The sequence below is a fragment of the Drosophila kikkawai genome, chromosome 2R, assembly GCF_030179895.1.
Source record: "Drosophila kikkawai strain 14028-0561.14 chromosome 2R, DkikHiC1v2, whole genome shotgun sequence".
Taxonomy (NCBI): Eukaryota; Metazoa; Arthropoda; class Insecta; order Diptera; family Drosophilidae; genus Drosophila; species Drosophila kikkawai.
The window spans coordinates 8,938,847-8,965,985 of NC_091729.1; the positions used below are offsets into that span (position 1 = coordinate 8,938,847).

At 39.4% G+C, this 27,139-nt stretch overlaps 2 protein-coding genes and 1 long non-coding RNA gene across 4 annotated transcripts; all 3 read left to right on the top strand.

Annotated features, from left to right (window-relative positions):
- Nucleotides 1-16,115: 16,115 nt before the first annotated feature.
- LOC108074405 (transmembrane protease serine 9-like) lies at nt 16,116-18,451 on the top strand. 2 transcript variants are annotated; one of them, XM_017166432.3, is made up of 9 exons: nt 16,116-16,219; nt 16,325-16,537; nt 16,602-16,647; nt 16,715-16,860; nt 16,920-17,342; nt 17,401-17,619; nt 17,682-17,733; nt 17,797-17,942; nt 18,006-18,451. In XM_017166432.3, the coding sequence occupies exons 2-9, from the start codon at nt 16,336-16,338 to the stop codon at nt 18,413-18,415; spliced, it is 1,644 nt and encodes a 547-aa protein (XP_017021921.2). In that variant the 5' UTR covers nt 16,116-16,219; nt 16,325-16,335; the 3' UTR covers nt 18,416-18,451. The 2 variants fall into 2 exon arrangements, with proteins under 2 accessions (XP_017021921.2, XP_017021922.2); XM_017166433.3 differs by lacking the exon at nt 16,116-16,219 and having other exon boundaries at nt 16,258-16,537; nt 17,404-17,619.
- A 943-nt stretch (nt 18,452-19,394) lies between these two features.
- LOC138928126 (uncharacterized) lies at nt 19,395-20,316 on the top strand. Its single transcript, XR_011444590.1, has 3 exons — nt 19,395-19,627; nt 19,683-19,875; nt 20,010-20,316. It is a non-coding gene; the product is annotated as an uncharacterized lncRNA (long non-coding RNA).
- A 3,196-nt stretch (nt 20,317-23,512) lies between these two features.
- Nucleotides 23,513-24,869, top strand: LOC108074433 (glyceraldehyde-3-phosphate dehydrogenase 2-like). The gene has a single exon (XM_017166470.3). It carries the CDS (start codon nt 23,588-23,590, stop codon nt 24,584-24,586), a length of 999 nt encoding a protein of 332 aa, XP_017021959.1. The 5' UTR covers nt 23,513-23,587; the 3' UTR covers nt 24,587-24,869.
- The last annotated feature ends 2,270 nt before the right edge of the window (nt 24,870-27,139 follow it).

Below are 27,139 nucleotides of genomic sequence, written 5' to 3' on the forward strand. Positions count from 1 at the left end.
ACAACGTGGCAACAGGGGGTCACGCGGTTCATCACGTGCCCTTGGACAACGTGGCAACAGTGGGCCACGCGGTTCATCACGTGCCCTTGGACAACGTGGCAACAGTGGGCCACGCGGTGCACCACGTGCCAATGGATTAGGCGACGCAAGCTCTGCAGGCGGTCTCAACAGACGGGAGCGCTGGGCCTTGGCCCAGCATGCCGTGCAGATGGGCCATCCGGAGCTGAGGGACTTTATGCTACAGTTGCCGAACAGAGCTGCTGCTGCTCCCGCGCCTGCTGGGCCGCCAGGCGATGCAGTCGCCGCCGTAACTTCCGGGCCCCCAGGCGATGCAGTCGCCGCCGTAAAAAATAAGGAAGATTTAAGTAATGCAAAATATATATTTTATTTATTTAAATTTTATTTAGTTAATAAGTAACAAAAATAAATACGTCGGCTTTAGTGCAAATGCTCTGACAATTTTTAACATTCGCATCTCTTTGTTAACTACACGATCTGCGAGCTGGAGCCGAGTAGCACTCCAACGCCCGTCCAGGAATCATCACTTCGACTAAAAGAAAAATATATTTTAAATATTTAATGAAGCTTCCAAAAAAGAGCGCTTCCTTACCTTGGCCATGCTGAGATCAAGTTTACTCTGATTCTGTCTGTCGCCGTTTTCCTTCATTTGTCGCGGCTTCTTCACTCTCGGCTCCTTTTTGGCAGAAGCAGCCTTCTTGGTTTTGTTAGAGGCCTTCGCGCCGCTTTCGACCATCAAAGTAGTCCTTGGGTTCCTTGGCAGCCTTGGGCGTCTTGGCCGCCAGACCCATTTTCTTTTTCATTTCATCGGTGACCTTAAACTCAACCTGCTCGCCCTCGGGATCGGGGAAAATGTCGCCACCACCCTGTCCCACCGTTCCCTTCACCTTTCTGCCCTTGGCGGTTGTGGCGCCCTTCTGGCCCTTGAGTGCCTTGGCCGTCTTTATATTTATGCGCAGCCTTCCGCTGTTTATTCTCCACCACCAGCCGACGATCTACGGTCTGGTCCTCTTTATATAGGGCTTGGCAAGGTTTAGTGTGCCCGCCACTTTTGTACGAGATTATACCTTCTTGGTGTGAATATCGCCAGCTTGGGCAAGTGTAATTATAGGCGGGCGCGTCAAAATGATTTGATTTTGAGTGGAAGAAAAATCGTGGCGGGAGGTTCGGTGGTAGCCGGCGGGGATGTTAATATTGTATATTATATTTAATATTAATCTATCTGCCAGAGGTATTTCGACACAAGAACAACATTTAGCTTTCTTTGTCAAAAAATATTTTTTTTCCTCCTTTTTATATATTTTTTCAATTTTATTAAGTTTCTTTTTATTTCTTCAGTTGTAATTTCTATATATTTGTTTTATCTATTTTATTTGTGTATATATATATTCTTAATTTTATTTTTATTTAATTTTTGGTAGTGACTGTTTGCTACAATCAGTCAGTGTGACTGCTTGCTACATAATCAGGCCTGCTCCAGTAATCGTAACATTTGTTTGTTTTTGTTTTGGGCGAAAACGAACCGTTTTCGTTTTTAGCTGCTCCGGTTTTCGGCAAATTTCTGCTATCGGAATGTTTCGTTTTCTCATCGTTTCTCACTGCTCAAGCAGCTAACTTGTGTTGTTGGTAATAAGCATACAACGTAAAGTACTGCCTATTATATTTACAATTGCCCTTTTTCTAAGCCAGAAAAAGGCAAAAAATGGTAGAATTAGGCAAATCCAGGCACCTAAGATGCTGCCACACTTTTCACAGTTTTAATTCCGGTGGTCTCAAATAATTATTTGGTTAAGTTGGACCATTTAAGTAATCACATTAAATAGCATTATTTATAAACAACCATTTTGGCGGTCCTTTAAAGTTATTAATGTATTCATTTATATTCTATAAGTATTTTTAACTGGCTGTTTCGTTCCACCAACAATATGGCAACCTTGGCGATAACTTTTTGCGGTGAACTTATCGACCTATCGCCAAACCGAGAAAACTGGTTGAACACGGCAAAAATTTTGTTGTCAAATCTGAGGTGGGGTCAGAAATAAATTTTTTATAAAATAACTACCTGCCAGAATGATCTTATGGTGTTGTGGAATAAACATCAATAGACCACTGAGTAAACTATGTTTTTCCTTTTGTAAATAAGGTCTGATTTTATATAGAAAAAGCCATTTACTTTTCATTCCGGCCAGAAAAAGGTGCCCGTTTTTCAAACCGAAAAAATCTTTCGATTTCGATTACCGGAGCACCAATTTCTCGTTTTCAAAAACGAAAACGAAAAATTCTTGCCGTTTTCGATTACCGGAGCAGGCCTGATTACTAAAGGAAACGCTTGCTTCATCGGCAACCAACTTATTTCCGGATCAGAAGCGAAGGGAATTGATCATGAACTCTTAGACGTTCAATTTCGGCGTTGGTGGAGGTGGAGGTGGAGGTCGCGGCGACGACGGCGACGATTGGAGGCACTGGTGGAACCGCGGTCCCCCAGCCTGGAGGCCAGGACGCGGGAGCTCAAGGGCACGTGGTGTGCCACGTGCCCGTGGACAACGTGGCAACAGGGGGTCACGCGGTTCATCACGTGCCCTTGGACAACGTGGCAACAGTGGGCCACGCGGTGCACCACGTGCCAATGGATTAGGCGACGCAAGCTCTGCAGGCGGTCTCAACAGACGGGAGCGCTGGGCCTTGGCCCAGCATGCCGTGCAGATGGGCCATCCGGAGCTGAGGGACTTTATGCTACAGTTGCCGAACAGAGCTGCTGCTGCTCCCGCGCCTGCTGGGCCGCCAGGCGATGCAGTCGCCGCCGTAACTTCCGGGCCCCCAGGCGATGCAGTCGCCGCCGTAAAAAATAAGGAAGATTTAAGTAATGCAAAATATATATTTTATTTATTTAAATTTTATTTAGTTAATAAGTAACAAAAATAAATACGTCGGCTTTAGTGCAAATGCTCTGACAATTTTTAACATTCGCATCTCTTTGTTAACTACACGATCTGCGAGCTGGAGCCGAGTAGCACTCCAACGCCCGTCCAGGAATCATCACTTCGACTAAAAGAAAAATATATTTTAAATATTTAATGAAGCTTCCAAAAAAGAGCGCTTCCTTACCTTGGCCATGCTGAGATCAAGTTTACTCTGATTCTGTCTGTCGCCGTTTTCCTTCATTTGTCGCGGCTTCTTCACTCTCGGCTCCTTTTTGGCAGAAGCAGTCTTCTTGGTTTTGTTAGAGGCCTTCGCGCCGCTTTCGACCATCAAAGTAGTCCTTGGGTTCCTTGGCAGCCTTGGGCGTCTTGGCCGCCAGACCCATTTTCTTTTTCATTTCATCGGTGACCTTAAACTCAACCTGCTCGCCCTCGGGATCGGGGAAAATGTCGCCACCACCCTGTCCCACCGTTCCCTTCACCTTTCTGCCCTTGGCGGTTGTGGCGCCCTTCTGGCCCTTGAGTGCCTTGGCCGTCTTTATATTTATGCGCAGCCTTCCGCTGTTTATTCTCCACCACCAGCCGACGATCTACGGTCTGGTCCTCTTTATATAGGGCTTGGCAAGGTTTAGTGTGCCCGCCACTTTTGTACGAGATTATACCTTCTTGGTGTGAATATCGCCAGCTTGGGCAAGTGTAATTATAGGCGGGCGCGTCAAAATGATTTGATTTTGAGTGGAAGATCGTGGCGGGAGGTTCGGTGGTAGCCGGCGGGGATGTTAATATTGTATATTATATTTAATATTAATCTATCTGCCAGAGGTATTTCGACACAAGAACAACATTTAGCTTTCTTTGTCAAAAAATATTTTTTTTCCTCCTTTTTATATATTTTTTCAATTTTATTAAGTTTCTTTTTATTTCTTCAGTTGTAATTTCTATATATTTGTTTTATCTATTTTATTTGTGTATATATATATTCTTAATTTTATTTTTATTTAATTTTTGGTAGTGACTGTTTGCTACAATCAGTCAGTGTGACTGCTTGCTACATAATCAGGCCTGCTCCAGTAATCGTAACATTTGTTTGTTTTTGTTTTGGGCGAAAACGAACCGTTTTCGTTTTTAGCTGCTCCGGTTTTCGGCAAATTATTGCTATCTGAATGTTTCGTTTTCTCATCGTTTCTTACTGCTCAAGCAGTTGACTTGATTTTTTGGTAAATAGCAAACAACGTGAAGAACTGCCCTTTATATTTACAATTTCTTATTTCGAAGCCAGGAAAAGGCAAAAAATGCACGAGTTATGTAAATCTTGACATTTAAGATGCTGCCAGATTTTTCACAGTTTTAATTCGGGTGGTTTCAATTAATCATTTGGTTAATTTGGACCATTAAAGTAATCAAATTAAATAGCATTATTTATAAACAACAATTTTTGCGCTACTTTAAAGTAATTGGTGTATTCATTTATATTTAACTGTCTGTTTCGTTCCACCAACAGTATGGCAGCTTTGGCGATGGACTTATCGCCAAAACGGAAAAACTTGTTGAACATGACAAATAATTTTGTGTAAAATTGTTTGCCGGGCTGTGCCCAGCAATGGACCGCCATCGTGGTCATCATATGTAGCACACTTGGAGGAGGATCCACACCAATTATCTTGGCGGCGTTGGCTGGTATGGTGGCATTGCCCGAGACTCCTGCAGGGGACAGAGGTGCTGCGCTAGAGATGTCGAACTACCGGTAGTCGCACCATCGGTAGTTTCGAGTTTTTTTTTTTTTGCAAACTATCGCAATAGTATCGCCATAAAAAAATTTCTTAAAAAAGGGGATATTCATCTAAAAAAATACTCAAAAAAGTTGAGGGTATACCTTATTAATTTAAAAAGTAAAAGTCTTAAAATATATAAAAATAGTCGGACAGTTTTAATTTCTTGTTTATATATAAAACATAAAAACATTAAATAAGAATATCAATCTTTAAATTATTTTTATGTTAAAACAGATACATATTTTCTATCTTAAAAATGAAATAATATTTAAGCGGTCCTGCCACTATTAAAAAAAATGTATGAGATCAGAGTTAACATTTAAGCCTAGTACTCTGACGAGAAAAAACCGCTGTATAAATTTAGACAGCGGCCAAACTCCATATAAAAAAAACGGTGTCGAAAAAAAAAGAAGAAGAACTTTTAGACACGTCGTTTTTTTCGGTACTCTGACGACGACAATGAAGCCTGCGAAAATTGAATGGCGTTGCCAGATCAAGATAGTAAACAGCTGATATCGCGCTGTCTAAATAATTCATTTGATTTATTTAGACACCCCTAATGGAGGGAAAGTTGAAGGAAAAAGGTGGCATTGATAGGGGCTGTCAAGGGGAAGCCCATAATATGGAATTTAACCCACAAAGGACATTTTAATGCCATATTTATTAATATTTTTAAAATTTTTTTTTTAATATTTGTTTACAAACAGCTGTCCAGGGTGACCAAGGAAAATCTTTAAACGCCATAAAAAGTACATTTTCATGGAATTTCAGGCTTTTCCTTATTTTTTTTTGGTCACACTAGCTCGGTAGCAAAATAAACAGCGATTCCGCTGTCTAATTTATACAGCGGATTTTTCTCGTCAGAGTACTAGGCTTTAAGCCTAGTACTCTGACGAGAAAAATTCGCTGTCTAAATTTAGACAGCGGCCAAATTCCATATAAAAAAAACGGTGTCGAAAAAGGAAGAAGAAGGACTTTTAGCCTCGTCGTTTTTTCCGGTACTCTGACGACGAAAATGAAGCCTGCGAAAATTGAATGGCGTTGCCAGATCAAGATAGTAAACAGCTGATATCGCGCTGTCTAAATAATTCATTTGATTTATTTAGACACCACTAATGGAGGGAAAGTTAAAGGAAAAAAGTGGCATTGATAGGGGCTGTCAAGGGGAAGCCCATAATATGGAATTTAACCAACAAAAGACATTTTAATGCCATATTTATTAATATTTTTAATATTTTTTTTTTTTTTTATATTTGTTTACAAACAGCTGTCCAGTGTGACCAAAGAAAATCCTTAAACTCTATAAAAAGTACATTTTCGTGGCGTTTCAGGCTTTTCCTTAATTTTTTTGGTCACACTAGCTCGGTAGCGAAATAAACAGCGATTCCGCTGTCTATATTCTATAGGGCTGGCGAATTTAAAAAACAATATCGTATCGTTCTTAATATGTTTTTTTTTTTTTATGACAATAATATTTTTTTTTACGTTTATGTCATTCATATAAAGAATATCTTGTGTTGTTTGCTGAATCTTTGTTGCTTTTGGACGCATTCTTTTGCAATTGTTCGCATGCCCGAGCATGGATGAATTTAAATTCGTTTTAAAAGCACAAATGCACATATACGTTGCCTTATTTGCAGGGCAATTATGTGTTGTGCGAGAAGAATTCAAAAAAACTTTGCAGTCCGGGCATTGCTATGGGTGTATTGGTCCATTACCAAAATCAAAAGCTTCATTTAAAAGCAATATTTCGTGAAATATCTTCAAATGCTCGCTCTTGAAGTTACTCTCCGGCAGTTTTTGCTTGATTTCTTCTAATCTAGCAATTTTAGCTGCAGTCTCTTGTTGTTTATGATCTGGAGACTGTTGCGCAGCTGGCTTAGGCAGGACTTTGCTTTTCAAAATTTTTAATGCAATAATTGCTGCCCTTTGGCGCTTTGCGCGTCTTATTTGCTTTGAGCCTGATAAGTTCGCTATTATGGGCAATGGCTCATTTAGTTGTTGTAACTCTTTTTGTGCTTCTTGCCCAAGTTTGCGCATTGCTGCTCTTTTTACAATGATCTTTTGCTTTTTTTTTTGCAGCTTGTTCGCCGAGCTCATAAGTCCACAGGCTCCGGCTCCTCCATCCGCTGCTACACTCGCTCCGGCGAAGGAGGAATCAAGCAGAATCGGCGAAACTTTGCCGCTCCACCTCCTCCTGTGCTACTGGACATGGAATTCGTGCTATTGGTGTCGCTGCTGTCGGGCTCGGTGCTGCGTGAGATATTTTTATTGTGCTTGTTGAGCTTATCCAGCTTGGCGGCTTGGCGCTCGATCAGCTTCGTATTGCGCTTGATCAATCGTTCCAGCTTGCGGGCCTCCTTCTCTCGCTTCTTCTGGCTATGGTGGGCATAAACAAAACGAGCTATTAGACAAGATTCGTTTGAATGTTATTGGAAATGTTGAATGCTTTATTTACGAGTTTTAAGAATAGAAAATTAGGAGAGACGCGTCCACACGTTGCGAAATTACAGAACAGAATCATCGATACTCGATATGCAGTTGCTCGCAGGCAACTATCGGAATCAGTTGACAGACGGCGTTGCCATATACTTCTATATTTCTAACAAATGTAATATAGAAAATACACTGAACCTGGATAAGATTTTTTAATATTATATTATAAATAAATAATTATAAATAGTATACTAATACTAACAGTTAATAATATATATTAATAATGTTAAATAATTATTAAACTTGGAAAAATTCCTCCAATTATTATTATATAAAATTTATATATACATACAGTGGGGAGCAACGTTTTCATGTTTGAGCGCACATACAAATTAAATGAATAAAGTTAATGATAAAAACTTTTTTTTTATTGAACACCTTGTTTATTATTTACAATTAGGCATACGTAGCAAAATTGTAGATGAAGAAATTAAATTGTTATAATTCAAAAACAAAAACAAGCGGCATGTACTCAGTTTTGCACCATTGAAGAAAAAATTCAAAATAAATTCATTATAAATATTTTGTCCAGAGACCCTTAATTTCTATGATATTTTTTATACATTTTGGAATACTCTCAACTATTATTCCACTCTAATTCTACACGCCCCCAAAGAACGTCCAAGTTGGATGGGCTTGATTGATACTGACCGAGCCGTCGCTTTATGATTGACAATGGGTTTTCAATCGGATTGAGGTCGCGACTTTGCGCTGGCCCCTCCATCATCCTAAAATTTTGGTTTCCGAGCCATTTTTAAACTATTTTCGCTATGTGCTTGTGATCCCCCACCTAGCTGAAAAGTGATTTCCGGCTCTGGGTTCGCACACTGGTCAAGAAAATTAGGAAGATGGGTTTGCAAAATGTTCAAAAATCATCCTTTCTCATAATCCCTTCATTTTTGAGCAACTGTCCAACGTGAAACAGCCCCATGCCATTATGTTGCCGCCTCCATGTTTCACTGTTTGCTTCACATGATGCCTTTGGAAAAAGTTTTGATGACAGCAACAACGCGTCGCACAAAATGCACTTATATTATTACAAATGCATTGGCTCCCCATTTTAAGGACATTGGCGGCTTAAAATTTAGCTTTCTTTTGGTCGAATCTACAGACTTAAGCGTCACAAAATTACAGGGTAAGACTATAATATACACCTGGACCTCGCTTAACACGGCCTCTTTTAGCACGACTCGGTCTTACACGGTTTCAAATTTGCTCCCAGACCTTTTTTAACACGCTAAAAACCTTGCTTAACACGAGGATTTTTACCAACGTTACACCCGTGTTAAGCGAGGGCCAAGTGTATAGTTTTTAAAATAATATTTACAATAATTTTTAATTATTTTATATCTATACATATTTATTTATTCAAAATGTGTGTTTAGGTGTAGTCATTAAATACTTTTCTATAGAACGTGGAGTAGTAGATTCTACTTGTTTAAGTTTAGTTAAATTAGAAGGGGGACAGACTTAAGTGGGTCTTCTCATTGAGCAACTTTTTTTTCGATTTTTTTTTTTTTTTTTTTTTTTGCATTTTTTTATAGCTTGAGATGTTGTGTCCCCAAAAGGATTTTTAGAAATTCGAAATACTTTAGAAGATACAGCCTTTATTGTGAAGCAAGGTCTTCGCAAATGAGCTATTTTCAAACTTCGAACGCGTTTATCTCGAAACCACGTTTTTCGAACTGGCGGCCACGATATATCTAGTTCAACTGAACCGATTTTCATGAAACAAAGTGGAATCGAGGCAGAATTGTCACCATTCTCGGGTGACGGTAGGTTTTAATTTTAATAATTTGGTAGTATTTTTCTTTTACACTAAACTACAAAAAAAAAGCCCGAAATTGAATTTTTTTTTGAATGACCGCTATTTTGTAGAAAAAAAATTACAAAATTATTTCCCTCCGTCACCCGAGAATACTATACTATACTGTATACTATATACATATCTATACTGATTATAACCCCGTTTTTTTTCGGACGCTCTGGAGATCCTGAATCATGGCCGCCATGACGACACCTTTTTTTTCCACCACCAAGTTTGAAGTCTCATTACTTTTCCAAATGCCCTCGTATCGAGGCAAAAAATATTTTTTTATTTACTTTGAACCTTTTTTAATACAATAAATAAAAAAAAGTTTTCAATTATTCTTTGCGTTTTCAAATAAGAATTTTTTTAAAAAGGGTCCAAAAAACGGGTTTTGAATGAGAAGACACCCTTAAATGAGATTCGATATTTTATTTAAATAAAAATTTATTGAAAATATGATCAAATTTGTCTCAATCAATCTGCATACATACATAATTGTTTTATTTACAGTGGGTCGCAGCTTATTTCGTGCAGGGGAATAAAAAATGTTTAAGTCGTTATTGCCGCTGAAGGAATAGGGATATTTCAAAAATTTAAACGCAATATTTTAATTTGGGATATTAACATATTTAATAACTAAAAAAAACTGCATAAACATAAAAACAAAAAAGTTACATACCAAAAAACAAATTAACAGTCATTTTTAAGGCCGCAGCTTATTTCGTGCAGCATATTTATATACCAAAAATATTAAATTTAAAGCCAAACTTTCAATTTTTTTTTGGATTTTTGGTATTATATAACTTTAAGTAGTTATATAATCTCCATCTCGGGGATTGGTCACTCTAAATGCAAAAGATTACGGGGAAAAACTAAAATGGCACCACGTACAACAATAGAGCAGCGTGAACTCGTCCTGCACCACTTCAAAAGTGGCAAAAGTCAGCGTGCCATTGCTGAGATCGTATCCTTAAGTCCTAGTACTGTACAGTACATCATCCAGCGATTTGTTCGGGAGAATAGGATAGAGGATAAGGGCCGAAATGCGCCAAACAAACTTTTTACCGAACACGAGGAGCGCCGGATAATACGAAAAATTAAGGAGAACCCGAAGTTATCCGCCCCAAAAATTGTGTCGGAAGTTGCCCAAGAAATGGGCAAAACGTGCAGTGCTGATACGGTGCGCCGCGTGCTACACGATCACAACTTTAATGGTCGTGTAGCACGGAAGAAGCCCTTTATTAGCAAGAAAAACATAGCGGCTCGACTAAAATTTTCGAAGGAGCATCTCCTTCATCCCATTTCGTTTTGGGATGACGTCATATTTGCGGACGAATCCAAATTCAATTTGTTTGGATCGGATGGGAGGCAATATGTTTGGCGGCGACCGAATACGGAGCTCGACAATAAGCACCTAAAAGCTACGGTGAAGCATGGCGGCGGTAATGTAATGGTTTGGGCCTGTATGGCAGCCTCAGGAGTCGGAAACCTGGTTTTCATCGACGGCATTATGGACGCCAAAATGTATTTGGCTCTGCTGGAGGAAAACCTGCTTCAAAGTGCTGATAAGTTGGGCATAAGGGACCGATTTAGATACTATCAGGACAATGATCCGAAGCATTCAGCCAGCATTGTGAAGACTTGGCTCGTCTGGAATTGTCCCCACGTGGTTATAACACCAGCCCAATCCCCAGACTTAAACGTGATAGAAAATTTGTGGGAAATATTGGACCAGGCTATCCGGAAAAGGAAGATTTCCAATAAAAATGAATTAAAAACGGCGCTCTTGGAAGAATGGGGAAAAATTCCCGTGGAAACTACCAAAAAATTGGTTTCTTCAATGAGAAACCGACTGACGGCTGTCCAGAACCAGAAGGGAGGACACACTAAATATTAAGTTATAAAATAAGAGTTTTATGTTAAGTATAATTAAGTACACGAAATAAGCTGCGGCCCTGAAAATGCCTGTGATTTTGTTTTTGTTACGTTATTCTTTTCTTTTTTATGTTTATGAAGTTTTTTTTTTTAGTTATTAAATATGTTAATATCCCAAATTAAAATATTGCGTTTAAATTTTTGAAATATCCCTATTCGTTCAGCGGCAATAACGACTTAAACATTTTTTATTCCCCTGCACGAAATAAGCTGCGACCCACTGTATATGTATTTTTTTTAAGTTCTTTTTTTTCTTAGAACAATCTCAAACAAAATGAAAGAGTCCTATGGAATCATCAATATTTTTATAATTTTAAATTATATCATTTCATGCCTAAACAAGAAAGGAAGCTAACTTCGTTTACTATGTTTACAGTTTGACAGTTACAGTTTTGCATTCCCAGCTTTACATTTTTTCTACGTCTACCGATCGTTTCTATGGCAGATATATGATATAGTTGTCTGATTTTCATAAAACTTATACCAAAATTCTGAAATATTATAAAATGGCCATATCTAAAAAATTATTCAAAAATGTTGAAAAACAGCCAAGTTATAATTTTATTTCAAAAAATTTACGGATCATTTGTATGGGAGATATATGATATAGTCGTCCGATCCGGCCCGTTCCGACATATATAGCAGTGAGAGTATATAGAAGACTATATGCAAAGTTTCATTCAGATAGCTTTAAAACTGAGGGACTAGTTTGCGTAGAAACGGACAGACGAACAGACGGACATGGCTGGATCGACTCGGCTGTTGATCCTGATCAAGAATCTATATACTTTATAGGGTCGGAAATGTCACCTACACTGCGTTGCAAACTTCTGACTGAATTTATAATACCCTGCAAGGGAATAAAAAAATGCAAATTTGTTTGTTTTTAAATAATACAAATGTAAATCCCATTGTACTTTGGCCACTGTGACAGCAGCATCAGCGCCCGGTTTTAACCTCCGGACCCCGGATAACAAAGTTCCCAGCGGAGCCATGTCGAGAATGACCGGACCGGAGGCTGCTGCTTGGATGGCAGGCATACAAAATGAAGTACAATTTATATGTGGCGGCACAGTGATTCACAAACGTACATAGTATAACGTACAACGTATATGTATATACATATGTATATATATGTATGAATACATATGTGTAAACAAAAATTAGTAACAAATTAATTGAAACCCATGCACTTCAGGGTGGCAGTTAATTATAATATTCAATTTTTTAGCCATGATTTGTTCTTAAAAATGCAAAGTTTCGAGTTGTTTCAAAGAAATTCTTATATGTTTAAATTTTAATAAAGTTTTTTGACGATGGAACGCTTTTTTTATGGATTTTTTTTATTAACAGGCCTGCTCCGGTAATCGAAAACGGCAAGATTTTTTCGTTTTCGTTTTTGAAAACGAGAAATTGGTGCTCCGGTAATCGAAATCGAAAGATTTTTTCGATTTGAAAAACGGGCACCTTTTCTGGCCGAAATAAAAAGTAAATGCATTTTTTTATATGAAATCCGATCTTATTTACAAAAAGAAAAAAATAGTTTACTCAGTGGTCTATTGATGTTTATTCCACACCACCATAAGATCATTCTGGCATGTAGTTATTTTATAAAAAATTTATTTCTGACCCCACCTCAGATTTGACAACAACAATTTTGCCATGTTCAACCAGTTTTCTCGTTTTGGCGATAGGTCGATAAGTTTACCGCAAAAAGTTATCGCTAAGGTTGCCATACTGTTGGTGGAACGAAACAGCCAGATAAAAATACTTATAAAATATAAATGAATACATTAATAACTTTAAAGGACCGCCAAAATGGTTGTTTATAATTAATGCTATTTAATGTGATTACTTAAATGGTCCAAATTAAGCAAATAATTATTTGAGACCACCGGAATTAAAACTGTGAAAAGTGTGGCAGCATCTTAGGTGCCTAGATTTGCTTAAATCTACCATTTTTTGCCTTTTTCTGGCTTAGAAAAAGGGCAATTGTAAATATAATAGGCAGTACTTTACGTTGTATGCTTATTACCAACAACACAAGTTAGCTGCTTGAGCAGTGAGAAACGATGAGAAAACGAAACATTCCGATAGCAGAAATTTGCCGAAAACCGGAGCAGCTAAAAACGAAAACGGTTCGTTTTCGCCCAAAACAAAAACAAACAAATGTTACGATTACTGGAGCAGGCCTGATTATGTAGCAAGCAGTCACACTGACTGATTGTAGCAAACAGTCACTACCAAAAATTAAATAAAAATAAAATTAAGAATATATATATACACAAATAAAATAGATAAAACAAATATATAGAAATTACAACTGAAGAAATAAAAAGAAACTTAATAAAATTGAAAAAATATATAAAAAGGAGGAAAAAAAATATTTTTTGACAAAGAAAGCTAAATGTTGTTCTTGTGTCGAAATACCTCTGGCAGATAGATTAATATTAAATATAATATACAATATTAACATCCCCGCCGGCTACCACCGAACCTCCCGCCACGATTTTTCTTCCACTCAAAATCAAATCATTTTGACGCGCCCGCCTATAATTACACTTGCCCAAGCTGGCGATATTCACACCAAGAAGGTATAATCTCGTACAAAAGTGGCGGGCACACTAAACCTTGCCAAGCCCTATATAAAGAGGACCAGACCGTAGATCGTCGGCTGGTGGTGGAGAATAAACAGCGGAAGGCTGCGCATAAATATAAAGACGGCCAAGGCACTCAAGGGCCAGAAGGGCGCCACAACCGCCAAGGGCAGAAAGGTAAAGGGAACGGTGGGACAGGGTGGTGGCGACATTTTCCCCGATCCCGAGGGCGAGCAGGTTGAGTTTAAGGTCACCGATGAAATGAAAAAGAAAATGGGTCTGGCGGCCAAGACGCCCAAGGCTGCCAAGGAACCCAAGGACTACTTTGATGGTCGAAAGCGGCGCGAAGGCCTCTAACAAAACCAAGAAGGCTGCTTCTGCCAAAAAGGAGCCGAGAGTGAAGAAGCCGCGACAAATGAAGGAAAACGGCGACAGACAGAATCAGAGTAAACTTGATCTCAGCATGGCCAAGGTAAGGAAGCGCTCTTTTTTGGAAGCTTCATTAAATATTTAAAATATATTTTTCTTTTAGTCGAAGTGATGATTCCTGGACGGGCGTTGGAGTGCTACTCGGCTCCAGCTCGCAGATCGTGTAGTTAACAAAGAGATGCGAATGTTAAAAATTGTCAGAGCATTTGCACTAAAGCCGACGTATTTATTTTTGTTACTTATTAACTAAATAAAATTTAAATAAATAAAATATATATTTTGCATTACTTAAATCTTCCTTATTTTTTACGGCGGCGACTGCATCGCCTGGGGGCCCGGAAGTTACGGCGGCGACTGCATCGCCTGGCGGCCCAGCAGGCGCGGGAGCAGCAGCAGCTCTGTTCGGCAACTGTAGCATAAAGTCCCTCAGCTCCGGATGGCCCATCTGCACGGCATGCTGGGCCAAGGCCCAGCGCTCCCGTCTGTTGAGACCGCCTGCAGAGCTTGCGTCGCCTAATCCATTGGCACGTGGTGCACCGCGTGGCCCACTGTTGCCACGTTGTCCAAGGGCACGTGATGAACCGCGTGACCCCCTGTTGCCACGTTGTCCACGGGCACGTGGCACACCACGTGCCCTTGAGCTCCCGCGTCCTGGCCTCCAGGCTGGGGGACCGCGGTTCCACCAGTGCCTCCAATCGTCGCCGTCGTCGCCGCGACCTCCACCTCCACCTCCACCAACGCCGAAATTGAACGTCTAAGAGTTCATGATCAATTCCCTTCGCTTCTGATCCGGAAATAAGTTGGTTGCCGATGAAGCAAGCGTTTCCTTTAGTAATCAGGCCTGCTCCGGTAATCGAAAACGGCAAGAATTTTTCGTTTTCGTTTTTGAAAACGAGAAATTGGTGCTCCGGTAATCGAAATCGAAAGATTTTTTCGGTTTGAAAAACGGGCATCTTTTTCTGGCCGGAATGAAAAGTAAATGGCTTTTTCTATATAAAATCAGACCTTATTTACAAAAGGAAAAACATAGTTTACTCAGTGGTCTATTGATGTTTATTCCACAACACCATAAGATCATTCTGGCAGGTAGTTATTTTATAAAAAATTTATTTCTGACCCCACCTCAGATTTGACAACAAAATTTTTGCCGTGTTCAACCAGTTTTCTCGGTTTGGCGATAGGCCGATAAGTTCACCGCAAAAAGTTATCGCCAAGGTTGCCATATTGTTGGTGGAACGAAACAGCCAGTTAAAAATACTTATAGAATATAAATGAATACATTAATAACTTTAAAGGACCGCCAAAATGGTTGTTTATAAATAATGCTATTTAATGTGATTACTTAAATGGTCCAACTTAACCAAATAATTATTTGAGACCACCGGAATTAAAACTGTGAAAAGTGTGGCAGCATCTTAGGTGCCTGGATTTGCCTAATTCTACCATTTTTTGCCTTTTTCTGGCTTAGAAAAAGGGCAATTGTAAATATAATAGGCAGTACTTTACGTTGTTTGCTTATTACCAACAACACAAGTTAGCTGCTTGAGCAGTGAGAAACGATGAGAAAACGAAACATCCGATAGCAGAAATTTGCCGAAAACCGGAGCAGCTAAAAACGAAAACGGTTCGTTTTCGCCCAAAACGAAATCGAAAAAATTTTACGATTACCGGAGCAGGCCTGTATATGCAAAGTTTCAGTCAGATAGCTTTAAAACTGAGGGACTAGTTTGCGTAGAAACGGACAGGTGGACAGACGGACAGACGGACTTGGCTAGATCGACTCGGCTGTTGATGCTGATCACTACTTTATAGGGTCGGAAACGTCTCCTTCACTGCGTTGCAAACTTCTGACTGAAATTATAATGCCCTGCAAGGGTATAAAAAAATGCAAAGTTGTTTGTTTTTAAATAATACAGTTTCTATAAAAGTCCCTTTCTAATAGTATGATTATGCGATTGCTTGCCAAAGCTCAAAAATTTGGTGACAACATTATCTGTTCTACGTAGCTAAAGGCCAGGCCCTGCGATTTTCTATAAATTCATAAATAACATTTTAAAACGCTGATAAGCGGCTTTTGTACACTTTTCGTTAGTCTCATCGCCTGATTCAATGCAGTTCTACCCGTCTATTGGACGACCGATGCGGAAATGCAGAAAATTTGAGAATTACGAATGTCGGGAATGATGAACCTGAGGCTGCTGCTTGGATGGCAGGCCTCGAATTTCATGTTAAAAGTTCAATAAGGTAAAGGTGAGACATCAGAAGTGCCAAATTTTAAAACGCTGATAAGCGGTTTTAGAGCACTCTTCGTTCGTCTCATCGCACTCAGCTTGATTTAGTTTCTTCCAGCTGGCAGCAAGATGCAGACGTTATTTTGGCCGAGTTTGATCATCGGGTTCCTGATTCAAAGGAGCTCTGCACGACTCTTGGACGACAACTGCAAAACCTCAACGGGGGGAAGAATTACGAATGGTAACGACGCTGAACTGGAGGCTGCTGCTTGGATGGCAGGCGTAAGTAATGAAACACATTTTCTATGTGGCGGCACTCTGATTCATAAACGTAAGTATATGTATATACTATATAAATATAAATAAATAATAGAAAATTATTTTGTTTCTTTCAGGATTTGTGTTGACCGCCGCTCATTGCATTAAAGATCAGGGCAAATTGTAAGCACACTTAAAGCTTATTATCAAAAATATTCGTAATAAGATTATATAATAATAATGACCTCAGATTCGTGAGATTGGGAGCGTATAACCTATCGCTCCATGTCGTAGAGTACAGTATCAGCAATGCGGTGTTTCACAGGGAATACTCTTACGAAACGGGACAAAATGATATTGGCCTTCTTCAACTACCTCTTGATATTGTGTTTACTGGTAAGTCTTAACTGGTTAATCGCCCCTAATGGAGCTTAGTTTTGTTTTCCTCTCCGCAGGGCAAATCTATCCAATCTGCATTGATTTAAGTCCCACGGCGAAGAGGGAAGTGGAGAATGCTAACACATTCGATGCCTATGGCTGGGGAGAAACACGGACAGCCCGCTTAAGTCAAATTCTTCAGAGAGTCACACTCGATCACTACGATCGCAGTAGGTGCAACAGGATAGCACGTTCGCCACTTACTTTAAATCAGATTTGTGCTGGGTCCTTAAACCGTGACACCTGTAGGGGTGATTCTGGTGGTCCGCTCATCAGAAAAGTTAATTATAATGGCACTCGACATCTGACGCAGGTGGGAATGGTGAGCTATGGTTTAAGATCATGCAGTGGACTGGGGGTTTATACCGATGTCACTAGCTATGCTGACTGGATTGAGGAAAAGATTGAATCTCTATTTCCCGAGTATTCTTCACCCACTCGTAAGCATTTTTCAATGGTTCAAGGACTCTCCTTACACATCAACATGTCATTTATCAGCAGCCATCGTCAATACGGTCTCCATTAGACCTCCTCTTGAAACAGATGATTTCGGTGCCGAGAACTTTGGCGGAGCCCGATTATTATTTGAACCATGCGGAACTTCACTGAGTACGAGAATTCGGAATGGTGAGAACGCCGAACCGGAGACTGCTGCTTGGATGGCCAGAATACATTATGAATCTCATTTTATATGTGGCGGCACCGTCATTCACAAACGTGAGTACATATACTTTTACATACTTCATTTAAGTAACAAATAAATTCGGCTTTTATCTCAGGCTTTGTATTAACCGCCGCTCAATGCTTAATAGACAGACAAGAAGGAAACCTGTAAGTCTCTTAAGATGCTTTCGATTCAATATAGAACGTATAATATATTCGTACTGTTTGCAGATTTGTGAAGTTGGGAGAATACGACATACGGCTTCCAGCCCAGGAGTATAGTGTCAGAAAGAAGATTATTCACAATGGATTTGACCTAAGAAAAATGAATGATGATATTGGCCTTTTGCAACTATCACGTGATATTGAGTTTAGTTGTAAGTGTTATCGTGCCCTATATGCCCTATCCAATGAAGCTTAATATGTTTTCTCATCCGCAGGGCATCTCTTTCCGATCTGCATTATTCTGAATCCGGAAGTTAGAAGCAAAGTCGAAAGTGCTTATACATTTGACGCCTATGGATGGGGAAGAACAAATACCAGCCGAACAAGCAACCTCCTGCAGAAAGTCACTCTCGATCGATACGATCGCAATTTGTGTAACACCATATTATTAGTTTATCTTCGTTCAAGTCAGATATGTGCTGGATCTAATGTAGGAGATCCCTGTGATGGCGACTCTGGCGGTCCCCTGACAAAAAAGGTCATTGTAAATGGGATTCAACGTTATACGCAGTTCGGGATCACAAGCAAATACCATGGAATAGCAGTTTTTACCGATGTCACCAGTTATGTTGACTGGATTATGGAACAGGTTAGGGAGTTTCAGACTATGATATTTTTCCCATAAGAAATATTGATAAATAAATACATGTAGGTATGTTGAGTCAATTTCTATTAGAGGTGGGCGCGGGCCGGGCTTTTTTTCGTGGCCCGCGGGCTTACACAGGCCCGGACCGGGCCGGGCCGGGCCCGGGCCTTTAAATTAAGATTCGTGCGGGCTTCGTGCGGGCCCGGGCCTTAACAAAAAGGCCCGGCCCGTAAAAGCCCGTAAAAGCCCGAAATAGGCCCGAAAACAAGTTTGATTTGTTCGCGATATTCTTGTTATGCTCAAATTAGAAACGCCATTTATCGCATTTTAATTGTTTATCGATACTACTATCGATGTGCTTACACATATTTTACTTGCTTGGACACCACTAATTCAAAGTTGGCGTCTTATTGTGAAATTGATTACTTTAAAATATAAAATATGTCGCGAAAAACCATTCAGGACGCTGTAAATAAAAAAAGTGAATGTGTAAAGCTAACACAAAACGGAAAGGGCAGGAGTGACGTATGGAAGCTGTTCGATTGCGTTAATTATAATGGCAATAATGTCGATTTTGTGTGCTGCCGAAGCTGTAAGCAAGTGCTGGCGTATAATTCAAAACAAGGCACGGGCACCCTCAGCCGCCACAAGTGCACGTCTCAACAAGACGCGCTTAAGTCACAGCCCACATTGGACAGGTTCGGCAAGAAAGTTGTTTCGACGCGATTTCGGGATTCGTTAGCTCGAAAGCAGCTAGCCTTAGTTGCAAAAGACTTGCGCCCTTTCAATATTAGCGAAGGTAAGTTCTATTGAATAGAATCTATTCCCATTGCACGTGTTTATTGATTGACTCTTTTTTTTGTGAATTGGTAGGTAGCGGCTTCCGTGAATATAGCCAAGCGCTTCTCGACATAGGAGCAGAATTTGGAAGTCAGTCTATTAATGATTTGGTTATATCCCGTAAAGTGTTAAGCACTACCATTATGGAGAAAGAGTACGAATCTTTGAAAATTCAACTTATCTCAAGTTTGAAAGACCAAACACTGGTGTTGCGATGCTGGCGAAGGTTCGCTGCCCGCGCTAGATGCCCAATTTGAAAAGGGCGGTAATTTGAATTTGTTTAGCGTTGTATAACACAGAAATGGTTCTGACCAACACTATATAGTATTGTAAAACACCCTTTTTTGCGAGAATGAGACCGCTATATGTGTAAGCGTCACTTTGTGAATTGAAGAGCGGCAAACCACAAGCGTAAGATCGAAGAAAATGTAAAACTTCTTTATTTTTTTAACAAGATTAAATAAAGATTTCAGCGCTGTTGCTATCAGTATACTACAACCAGGCGCTTGTTGTACGTGGTTAAACCCGGGACCCAGGGGCGTCCCAACAACTGGCATACACGACCGACATGTGGAGTGACGACTACACGCAGCGAAATTTTATATCGCTGACTGCTCACTATGTGGATGATGACTTCCGACTGAACGTCGCTCTTTTAGGTACTAATATAAATCAATTTTTATATATATTTGTATGTACGATCACATGTAATGTATATTTTTATACATACATATTTACATATTTATTTAAAAATGTTTATGAAGCTTTTAACTTATTTGTGTATCTTTTACAGGAATCAGGGAGTTCTTGGATGAGAAGAAAACTGGAGAAAATATTCTCAAAAATGTTCAGGACATTTTGCAGGATTTCAACACACTTGAAACTATCGATCGAGATGTTTTTGTTACGGACAATGGTGCAAATGTCGTTGCGGCATTTAAGAGCTTCAAGCGCCTATCTTGTGCTTGTCACAATCTAAACCTTGTCATGGATGACGTCGTTGAGAAAAATCCTCTTGCGGAAGTTAAGGCTTTAATCGATTGCTGCAAATCATTAGTAAAATATTTTAAACATTCTCAGCTTAACAGTAAGCTCTCAAAAACGCTGAAACAGCAAGTTAAAACACGCTGAAACTCTACATTTTTTATGCTCTTGAGTATATTTGATGTAAAAGAGGAAATAAAAACTCTTTTACTTAAAAAAGATGAGCTACAGCGAATTAGTAATTTAGATTTTTCATTACTTGAAAACATTTTATGCTTCTTAAAACCTTTTAAGGACTGCTCTGAAGCGCTTAACTCTGACAAGGAACCAACAATGCAAATATTTGCATTGTGGTCAGAAAAATTATGTAAACTTTGCAGAACTAGCACCCTTGATTCCCAAATAATAAGTGAGTTTAAAACAATGACCCTAAGCGCATTAGAAAAAAGGTTTCTTCCGGCAATCGCTCATTTGGTGGGGCTTTTCTTGAACCCTCCTTATAAAGAGATGAATTTCCTCTCAGAGGAAAAAAGAGATGCTGTTTTAGCTACGGTAAAAGCAATGCTCTCCGAATTTATAGGGAATCATGACTATAGTAGCTTTGTTGACTCAACTAATAACATAAGCCCAAATAATTCCGACAAAGGAATGTTTGCCGAATTTTTAGATTTAAGCTATATAAAAAAACGAAAAGTTGAGAAAAACCCTATCGACATAGAGATTGACAAATATTTGGCCTATCCAGCAGTTCCTGGTACACATATTTTAGAGTTTTGGAAAAATGCAACGGACTTAAAATATCTTTCCAAATTAGCTCGAACCATTCTGGCTATTCCCGCCAGTTCGTCTACGAGCGAAAGACTATTTTCAACATCGGGCCATGTTTTAAATGAAAAACAAACTAGGCTAAAAAGCTCAAATTTGGAAAAAATTGTATTTTTAAATAAAAATATGATATGATTTGATTTATGATTTACCTTAATAAATATGTACTTATATATACCTATAAATTGCATGTCTTTTAAATTTTCTTATATGTGTAAATAAGTTTCGTGCGGGCCGGGCCGGGCCCGGGCCTTGGTAAAAAAGTTTCGTGTTCGTGCGGGCCGGGCCTCTTAAAAAAGAGTTCGTGTTCGTGCGGGCCCGGGCCTCAAAATACAGGCCCGCGCCCACCTCTAATTTCTATATACAGTGGCTCCAAGCTTATTTCGTGCAAGAATTATTAACAATTTTAAATCGGCCCTGCCGGATAACTAGCAAAGATATTTCTAAAATTTAAACGCAGTATTTTGGAGAAACACTTTGAATATTTAACTAAGAAAATTTTATTTTCCTAATCTTTAAAATAAATTAAAAAATTAAATAAATAGAAAAAAAGTGTCAATCCTCACACCCAAGCTTATTTCGTGCAAATATTTTAAAAACAAAAAACAGCTATTTTAGACTTTAAAATCGAAATTTTTTTTCTATATTACTTTTTTAAGTACTAATCAATACATACTTTATTGGTTTTAGATGCTGGCCCTACATAATTACGGATATATAAGAAATTCTTTGTGGCAGTACCATGTACCATGAGTGATCAAAGGAAATTACTCCAAAATCACTTTAAAAGTGACAAATATCATCGTGATTTTTCCGATATGGTTTTCGTAACCCACACTTCATTCCATTACATAATTAAATCATTTTTTTGTAGGAATTTGGTGGCAGATTGGGGTCGAGATAGACAAATACTTATAAATTTTTCAGTGAGCTGTGTTGTATTATCCTTATAATAAAGGAACAGGAGATACTTTCAGTTCCCAAATTAGATGCATTATATTGAGCACAAAATATGTAACAAATGTAGTGTGAATTAGGTGCGCCCTATGTTGCAGGATCACATATTAAGAGGTCAAGTAGTATCAAAACAGCCATTTATAAGCAAACATTACAGCAAGGATCGTCTAAAATCTGCATAGAAGGTTATAATTCACTCGATTTTCTTTCGGAATGATTTTATCCTTACATATAAGTAAATAATTAGCCAATTTAGTTTTGGATGGACTAAAATATGTGCTGTGGTGACTGAATTCCTGCCTGTAAAATAAGCACCTCAATGCATTTGTGAAGCAAGGCGGATTCATTCCATTGTTGGGCCTGTATGGTGTCAATTGGCGTGACGAAACAAATTTTTTTCAATGAAATAGTAAATGGCGATATGTTTCCTTAAAAATTAAAGAAAAATTTGCTTAAAATGGCAGAAGAACTGCGCCTACGGGGTCGTTTTTGGTAATATCAGACTAAGATCATACGTGCTCGGCAGGCTTTGTGAGGGCGTGGCTCGTCTGAAAACGAACAAAATTTATAAAAAACATTACAAAAATCAACTTTTTGAAGTGTTAATACAAATTTTAACCAAAAAGTAGACTCAGTCATTATAAAAAAAGAGATAAAATAAATATTAACTCAAAAGTGCTATAAGGAAATAATGGCTTAATAGTCTAGTAGAAACATATATAAAAAAAATTTTTTTTTCGTATAGAATATTTTGAAAGTTGTTAAAGAATGAAGACAGGTAAAAAAATATAGTAAAATCTAAAAATAAGCAAGTTATTTTATATTTTCTGAACTGCACGAAATAAGCTTGGGTGTGAGAATTGCACTCTTTTTCCTATTTATATGGTTTTATTATTTGTTTTAATTATTAGGGAAATAATTTTATGTTAATTAAATTAACAAATACTTTCTCTAACATACTGCGTTTAAATTTTTAAAATATCCTTATTAGTTTAGCGGCAGTGCCAATTTGAAGTTGTTGTAAATTCTTGCACGAAATAAGCTTGGAGCCACTGTATATACTTCGGTGTCGTGAAGTGTGCTATACTATCAAATGACCAATTGCTTTTAATGAGCAGTTCACCACTTGCCATAGTTATACCAATACCATCAATTACGCTCTGTGACTCCGGAGCTGTCGCTGCCCAGCAATCGCCTTGGCGGATTAAACTGATGCTTCTGGATCATTCGAACGACCGGAAACCAAAATCCATGATTGGTTTCCCGTGTGTTCTCGGGAACCTTTCTCAGCTCTACGTTGCAGCCATTTAAAGTTTGGCTAGAAACTAGCTAGTTTGAGTACACCGCTAAGTAATTGGCACCTCCGACATGGTTTGTGCATTGGCTGCTGAAAATTATGGCTCCCACAAAGCTGGAGAGATTTTGTGTCAAAAATTATGGCACCAAACCAAAATTGGTGTCAGAACTGGATAAGTGGCGGACACGTCCTTCATCTGACATTGAAAAGTTTACTTCCGAGAATTTGCTGAATTTTTCCTCCGGCCAATCAGTCGTTTCCCAGACAGCGGACAAACGAGAGTGAAAGTGAGACAAGCGGAAGTAACCATGTCGAAGATTGGAATCAACGGATTTGGCCGTATCGGCCGCTTGGTGCTGCGCGCTGCCATCGACAAGGGCGCCTCCGTCGTGGCCGTCAACGACCCCTTCATCGATGTCAGCTACATGGTCTACCTGTTCAAGTTCGACTCCACCCACGGCCGCTTCAAGGGCACCGTGTCGGCGGAGGAGGGCTTCCTGGTGGTCAACGGCCAGAAGATCACCGTGTTCAGCGAGCGGGACCCGGCCAACATCAACTGGGCCAGCGCCGGCGCCGAGTACGTGGTGGAGTCCACTGGAGTGTTCACCACGACGGAGAAGGCCTCCGTCCACTTGAAGGGCGGTGCCAAGAAGGTGGTCATCTCGGCCCCCTCGGCCGACGCCCCCATGTTCGTTTGCGGCGTGAATCTGGATGCCTACAGCCCCGACATGAAGGTGGTGTCCAACGCCTCGTGCACAACCAACTGCCTGGCGCCCCTGGCCAAGGTCATTGACGACAACTTTGAGATCGTGGAGGGCCTGATGACCACCGTTCACGCCACCACTGCCACACAGAAGACCGTCGACGGCCCCTCCGGCAAGCTGTGGCGCGACGGCCGTGGCGCCGCCCAGAACATCATTCCGGCCTCCACCGGCGCCGCCAAGGCCGTCGGCAAGGTCATCCCAGCCCTCAACGGCAAGCTGACCGGCATGGCCTTCCGCGTGCCCACCGCCAATGTGTCCGTCGTCGATTTGACCGTGCGCCTGGGCAAGGGCGCCACCTACGACGAGATCAAGGCCAAGGTGCAAGAGGCTGCCAACGGCCCACTGAAGGGAATCCTCGGCTACACCGATGAGGAGGTCGTCTCCACCGACTTCCTCAGCGACACCCACTCGTCGGTGTTCGACGCCAAGGCCGGCATTTCGCTGAACGACAAGTTCGTCAAGCTGATCTCCTGGTACGACAACGAGTTTGGCTATTCCAACCGCGTCATCGACCTGATCAAGTACATGCAGAGCAAGGACTAAGCGCCGCAGCCGCAGGACTTGAGCTACATCGCCCAGGCCGGGGGACTCACCACGCACAGTAGAGGTCACCGTTACGTAACTGACAAGGCTCCTCCCCCTCCCCGGCGAATTCATTTTTTTTTTTTTGTGTTTGCAAAAGCTACCAGCAACGTTGGGACAATATAAATGCATAGGTCTATTCATGTTTATTGTTGTTAAATAAAAAGCTTCTCACGTCGTTTCTATGTAGTTGAGCAAAAAGCCGCTATTGTCTATCAATAAACCAAGTGTTACTGCAAAATGATTTTTGGATTTTTTTTAAACGGTTTCTGTGGTAGCTTAAAGATACAAATGTATCTTTGATTATTACAGTGCAAAAGCTTTGAAAAAATGGAAATACATGCAGGTTAACGAAAGGGAAAGGTTGAGATAGCAGAACAAAAAAAAATTAAATTAAATTAAATTAATTTTACAGATTAAAAAAAATTTAAGTATGTACATATACATATGCATAAATATGTATAGGTACAAAAGTAATAATTTACGCCTACCAAAAGCTTTTAAAGAACTTTAAGCGCTATGCGGGGGCGTGGCACAGCTAGGTATATATGTACATATGGATGTACATATACTCACATAAAATCACAACCTTAAAAATTCAACTTCAGTGACAAAATTGATTGTTTATAAAAAATCATTGCTCAAAATAAACATTTTTCAAGAGAGTAGTTTACCTAAAAGCATATTATTATTATAATTCATAAAATCATACATATAAAATTAGTATTTATCATTTCTTAGTTTATAATAAAAAATTAAATATAAATAGTGTGACCCTTTCATACAGGCATACCTGAAATATTTAGCCGATGCTGCTACCTTTTCTCAGCAGCAGTTAACCCTCTGGAACCTAAAAGAGTCGTCAGGCACTTATTACATTATTCACAATTCCAAAAATAATAAATGCTCTTTTTACGTTTAAATATTTTTAGCATTTAAGAATTGATGCTTAAATTTGTATATAAGCGTTGAAAGCAAAGTAAAATTTATTTTGATTTTAAAACTTAAAATATTAAACTAAACCAAACCCTTTTTTTTACTGAAAAATAAGTTAATTTAAAATTCGAAAAAATTGTAGATATGCAAATATGTGATAGGCATGGGTTGTAGCAGTGAAATATTGAAAGCCTATTTAATTTTTTCTTACAGTACAGGTAAACGAAAGGTTGTACGTTCTTTTTAATAACATATTTAAGTTTAGATGACACAAATCACTATAGATTTTTTTATATAAATTCATATTTATTTATACGCTAATAACCAAATCAATGATTATAAAACGTAGGGACTAAATCACTTTAGAAAACTTTAATTTCTTGACTTATTGTGGAAAGTGGCATTAGAGGGTTAAGCAATTATGCCATAAACACTCGAACCTGCTGGTATTCCACACAACAGATGGCGCCTTTATAGTTTAATGTGTCTGCCTAGGTGGCGCTGCATTATTTAGAGAAATAGAATTAACCTTTTGAACCTTTTTATATGTTTAAATAAATAAAATAAATAAGAAAGGGAAATGAATTCGCAAAGCTAACTTGAGTAATTTTGACATTTTGCTAAACCATGGGTTGAAGTATTAACAATTTCCTTCCAGTGTTGACAAGTGACTGCGGAATGAAACGGAATTTCAAATTCGATTTTCCGCCTTAACGGTCATTTCTTGAGCAAATTGTTTTGTTGTATTTAAAACTATATCATACAATCATTAGTAATGCTCGGGATTCCTGGTCTGAATTGAGTTAGCGGTTCATTACGAGCCATTGAGTGGCGGCATATGGGACTGCCCTTTGCAATATGTATCGAATATTTGTTTGCTTAAAGCCATTTGTTTTTCTTGCTGTATTTTTTCTGCCCTCGCAAATCAAACAATTTCGTTTGAATGGATGTATGTATATATGTATATATTTATATGAGCAGGCAGCAGTGCAAATTACCAAAGGCAACAACGAGCTCCTTTGTGGTTGTTGTCGCTGTTGAGCTGCTGTTGTGGCATGTTGCGCTCTGCAAAAAATGCACGCAAATACCCAGTCCCCTTCGCCATATCATATTGATAAGGGTAGTTGCCACCCCGCAAATCAAACCCTTCTATGCATGTACTGGGCGGCTCTTCTTTTTTCCCGCGATATTACACACATTTTTGTGCGTGAAAAAAATAATTAAAATATACTCTTTTTTTTACACATTCGCCGTTAAACAAAGCGGTTTAAAACCGTGTATATACGACTATGAAATATGTGTATATAGGTGGCTGTCGCTTCGTACATAGAGCGGGTGTCCACCTATTTACTCGCACACAATTTAACACTGCAGCAACAACAACAGCAGCAACAATGCACTTTTGTTGTACATTAAAATGCCGCCTGTATCTGTGTGAGGTGCTGGTGCGTGTGTCGTGGTGCCGTGTAAAGTATATAATTAACGGCCCAGCACATACATATGTATGTGCGAATGTGCGTTCACCGCTTTCGCGTACATAAGCCTCGTCCCCCGCGCATTCCTCACTTACCTCATTAC